At 37.1% G+C, this 5,594-nt stretch overlaps 1 protein-coding gene across 1 annotated transcript; it reads right to left on the bottom strand.

Moving 5' to 3' along the window:
* Positions 1 to 305: 305 nt before the first annotated feature.
* On the bottom strand, positions 306 to 1,709 carry LOC145482872 (RYamide receptor-like). Its single transcript, XM_081461513.1, has one exon. It carries the CDS (start codon positions 1,380 to 1,382, stop codon positions 414 to 416), a length of 969 nt encoding a protein of 322 aa, XP_081317639.1. The 5' UTR covers positions 1,383 to 1,709; the 3' UTR covers positions 306 to 413.
* Positions 1,710 to 5,594: the final 3,885 nt, after the last annotated feature.

Genomic DNA, 5,594 nt, shown 5'->3' with positions numbered 1-5,594 from the left:
ATTATACTCCCTGACGAAGTGTGCGTTAGCCACACGAAACGCGTAGGAGAAATAAAGAAGTTATTCAACTGCGTATACAGTTCGCAGAGTGCTGCTCACTAGTTACGTTTTCATTAAATTGTCACCTAGTAAATATGTGGACAACTTGAGCGAATTTATTTGGGCAAATGGCTCACCGCCCTCCCCCCCCCCCCCCTTGGGAAAAAGTTGCCCGTACGCCTCTGACGTGATGGCAAACTCAAAGACTGAAAGACTGAAAGGTTTAAAACTGTTCTGCAAAGTTTCTTCAAGCCATAGTGTACATTGAATCGAATAAAAGGCAGTTTTAAATCAACGTTTTTTACAAGTTTTAGGTCGACTGGACCTCTTTACTGCACATAAGTATCATCAGCTATTGCGCAGGTCGAAATCATTTATCTAACGAGAGCCTTAAGTTCTTTACGATAATTTCCGCTGAAAATAAAACAGATACAAGGATTTATGGCACAATTTGCTAGAGCTATGAAATGAGCCGCACAGACAAAGTGTAGGAAGCCACAATTCGCCAGGGGGTTGGTGGTCGTAAAGGAGGTAATAATCCAGCCGATAGCGAAGGGCAGCCAGCGTACTGGAAACCCTACCACAATAGCAATGGCCATCTTTAACACATTTCGCTCCCTTTGCTGACGTTGTTGTCTAGCGTTGGCCGATTGCTCGCCTGGAATCTTCTGCGACTTGAGCTTTAGATAGATGATAGTGTAAAGTATGGCTATCAACACCAACGGGATAAACTTGAATACAACTATATAGGACGCGATGTAATTCTCAGAGGATGAGGACTCTCTAAAGACTTCATTCCAATGCCGCTCACAAACCAGTTCCCCGGGATATTCAACAAGTTCGTGGACGAAGAGCTTTGGGGATTGGAAAGCGATCGCGACGATCCAAGTGGCGAGAATGAAGAACGGGCACAGTTTTGAACTGATGAGTGGGGAACGGAGGGGATATACCACAGCACCAAATCGATCGACTGCTATCAGAACCAGGCTCTGAACAGACACAGCAGCGGAGATTTCTAATATGAAGCCATCCATCTTACATAAGGCCTGGCCAAGGGGACCACCGATCAGCCAGGAGTTCATATAGAGCCTTTGTATCTCCTGAGGGATGAAGAAAATCGAAAACAGCAGATCGGACACGGCCACGTTTATAATGAAAAAGTTGATGGGTTTTCTCATGGTTTGCGTCTTGTAGACAATTATTCCGATGACGCTGTTCGCTGCCAACGAAACAATAAAGACCAGGCAGTAAGCGAAGGTCAATCCAATTTTTTGTGCTGTAGGATTCCAGTAGCAGCTCGATGGCTGTGTTCCATTCATCGTTGTACTCACGTTTTCCGACATTGCCGTTCGGTTTCTTTTTCCACTTTTATGCTCACAAATTAGTTTTCTTCTGGTTTGTTCTCTTAGCAAAGTCACTCTATTTATTTTCTAGCGAAGGCAGGATCTCTATTCGGCTTGTTGTCGTCATTCGCGCGGAAAGGATGATCGATTAGAAAATTTCCACGACATGTTTAAGGATTGGCAGATCTTTGTTGCAGCTGTCTGATGCTTATTTGCACCAATAGTTAGGGTTTCTTATTTCGTGCGTAGCTCAACAAAATGAAGCGACCTATCAGCTTGCGCCACAAATTGCTTTTCATTTCACATCTTAACGTCAATGAACTAAACTGGAAGCAGACACCATCCTATGACGGCAATTACATTGTCAGGTTATATTGTAACGTGACATAACAAAGCCACGCAATGAACACGATTTTATATCTTAATTTAATTTAAGGTGGCTCAATAGTCCCAAAATGGCTATTTGTAAGACATTTTCTACGAAACTTGTGTACCCATTACTGAAACGTTTGTTACAACACCAGATACAACACTTCTTGAAGTTTCTAATTCTCAAAGTTGAATTCCTTAATTTCCTAAGCAACCGCAACCATAAATTGAACCACACCCAATTTGGGGCTTTTCAAAGCTGGGTTTACGTTTAATTTTTCTGAAGTGAAGAAAGATAAAGAGCTGAAACTTGGCAGGCATTATCATCTTATATAAAGCTATGCAATGACCCACTTTAAGGGGAATATACACAACCAATCAGTGTTTATATATGCAAGAAGAAAGTGAACAAAATGAGCGTAAACTCTGACCAGGTAAAATGAACTTCCACTTGAAGTACTAGTCAAAATCTCGTAAAAGTGGGTCATTGCACAGCTTTTACACACCTAAAAGCACTGGGAAAATTTCATTGGATTATCTAAAATACTTTTTAAGATATTAGGTTTCTTAGTGGACAGAAACCTTGAAAACGGAAAGCGGAAAAAAAAAACAATACAGTTTCCATGGTAACCAAGTCTATGGCTTTCAAAAACTTTGAAAATCGACCAAAATAGCCCGCAAATACGGAAAAAAAAACAAAGTGATATTGATCATACTATGTCTAAACTTACCGAAAATTATTTTTCCCAACATTTGAAAATTTTTACCATTTTGGGATTATTGACCTTAACGTCAATGAATTGAATTGGAGACGGACATTATCCTATGACATCAATGCTGCAACAGATGGAGTAGTGGTAGCTGGCTGGATTGTTTTTAAATCTTTTTCAAGCATGATAAACAGTCGCTACATTTTCTTCTTCCTGCCATTAATTGGTCGTGCATCAAATTGTCCATCAAGACGAGTCAGTGAGAACACAGGATGTTCAACGATGGAACCCGAGTTCAACAAGAAAAACAAAGCAATCATCCTGATGCCTTATAAGAGAATGCGTGTTGTCGGCGTTTAAAGGAGCTCAGTCACTGTTTGCGCATATTGAAAAGTTTAGCCTCAACTTTTCAAATTCGTCGTTTGTAATTCGTGTGAATCTTCTCCATCCTTCGCCATTCTTGTTCCTTTATGGTTTATCATTATGTCTTTGGTTTTTTTTCTAACTTATTAAACTGTTATTTTCAGGTTTCCTACCATTTAAAGGTTATTTGGTATTTGGCCAAAATAACTCCAAATGCAGTGACAGAGCTCCTTTAAATTTAGAAGTTTAATGTCCAATTGGTGGTTTTCAGTGTCACGCCATAAAAAATAGATTAACATAAAATTCAAAACCGTTGAACAGATAAAGTCCAGAATCTGAGAAAAGAAAGAAGGTAAATATGCCAAGACTCTCGCCAAGATTCGGGTCACAACAATTTTTCTTATGCAAGATATGCGGAAAAACTTTTTACCTAAATTTACAGAGATTTGTATGGAGACGCCATGTTGGTGCCCATCCGGATGGGCACCAACATGGCGGCCGGAAACCAACAGAAACATCTGTCACTGAGTTTTGCTACAAAAGAGTGCATTTATCCCTCGAGGAACTCAAAAACATTAAAATAATACTTTTTCTAATACAAGAATTGTTCAGATAGCCCAAATTCCCCGCAATAAGTCCCTTTTTTAACCAACATGACAGCTCTCTTCACGTCATGTAAATGCCGCGTCACGCAAAAGCTTAGAAATTCAAGCGCAGTCTATCACAAAACCAAGAACCCATTCGGAGCAAAACTTTCTATGATTATTAGTTTTCAGCTGCTCTTATACATCATTAAAGTAAAATCTCAGGAAGATCAATAGTTTTGTAGTTTGAATTTTAGTGACGTCATGTGAAAACCGGCAATATAAAGACAACCTAAACCACCTAATCAAAGGCTGCCGCGCAAATGTGATATGAGTTTACTCTACAGAGACATAAAGTTTTCTCAAGTATCCAAGTCAGTCTTTTAACAACGAAACTCTTCTGTGCATTGCATATGACGTCAACACTGGCTAATAATTTCAGAATCGGATCTAAACTCGGTTTGTATCACACGAGAGTCTTTCTTTAAAAAAGGTTTTACACCTGTGTATGAAAATTGATGGATTTGGGTGGAGAGGAGAGAGGACAACGCGTTTAACTTGTTTTCTCAAAATGAAGGAAAAACCAAAAATATAATCATTGATGTCAAACAAAGAAGTATTCAATTACTTTTCTATCGATTATTTTCCCGAAAAACCCCATCAGGTCTACGGTGTGGGATTACTGGACCAGCTTAACTTCAGTTTCCATTTCATGTTTGTTGATAGCGTTTCACAGGCCACTAAAAACGATTGGTTTTATACGAGGCCTAGGAGCGCGCCCAAATTTCTCTCGGCCATATTTCCCCTGTTCGCTTTTTCCTATTTTCACCTAACAATCTGTGAGTAGCGACTGAAGTGAGCACACTTTGGGATAGCGACGAAGCGGCGGAAAAAAAATGTTTTTTTGTTGTTTTTTTTTTTTTAAACCAATGAAACCAGAAAATGGTTTCATTTTTGGAAAACTATAAGAGCGTTTGAATATATTCTGAATAAAATTATATTCTTTTCAAATGGTTGCGTGACATTTCCTCAGAAAAAAACAGGAAGTTGATGATCTCATCTCTTTATGGACTTTCCCGAGGAAATGAGTCATCAAATCAGCAATTAGCAGATGCGTCTTGCATAAAATTTTGGGGATTAAGCTATATTTACATTTGTATTGTCTTTCGAGCTGTGCGAACAAGCACTTTTAGTAAACGTTATGAGTAAATTTTGCTTCAATATAAATATCTTATATCATATTATAGAATGGCATGTGATAAAGAAATTCACGATGAATTGGCTAAAACAGAAGTAATATGTATATTTTGCAATGAACATATTGATAACATATTGCTAATAGAGATGATGCTTGTTGTGAAAATCAAATGATTTAAAATATAAATCATCAATATACTTGCATTCGAGTTCATGGGTTTGAATTTGCTAATGAGTATATGGATTTTCATGAAAATAAGTTCAAATGATCAAGAAATCAGTCTACCATAGAAAGTATCATCTTAACAATATAATAAATCAAATATGTGATAAAAATGAGTTGCATATCTCAACTTCCAATCTAATCAAAATACATCAAATTTTTCAAGACATTGATAAAATAACTACCTCAGATTAATGGAGCAAGAAAAAGAATGATTTCTATCTCTTGTCTATTGAAAAAGATCTTAAAGTTGATGAAGTTGGATTCCAAAAAGATATCAATCAGTCAATCAAAAAGGACTTTAGCTTTTTATGCTCAGTATTTTAGAAAATTTTAGTGAATTATATTCCAATTTGAATTATATTCCTTTTTATATGAAGTGATTCCATCAGTAAGATCTCTTGCGAAATTGTCTATACTGGACGTCATATCAATTAACGATTGTTGATTGTATTCACCAGATCTAAAAGAATCTTTTAAACTGACTAGCAAATGTTGATATGAATCAGAGCAGTACTTATGATTCTGTATCTTTAGATCCAGATCTTTGTATTTCATACAAACTTGTAATAAGAAGAATTCCTCCTGACGCTATAGCAGAAATGATTCCTAAGCTTCCAAATAAAATTGATAGTCTCCAATGTACCTTAGTCTTTTATATTTTTTATAGGCCTTTTTATGGCCATAAGCGCTAAGATGGTAGGTTTTATAATATGCTTTTAATTCTTGTATTTGTGGTTTATTTAAAGCGTTATTTATATGATTG

Source organism: Orbicella franksi, chromosome 1, assembly GCF_964199315.1.
Source record: "Orbicella franksi chromosome 1, jaOrbFran1.1, whole genome shotgun sequence".
NCBI lineage: Eukaryota > Metazoa > Cnidaria > Anthozoa > Scleractinia > Merulinidae > Orbicella > Orbicella franksi.
This window is presented reverse-complemented; position numbering and strand designations above follow the sequence as displayed.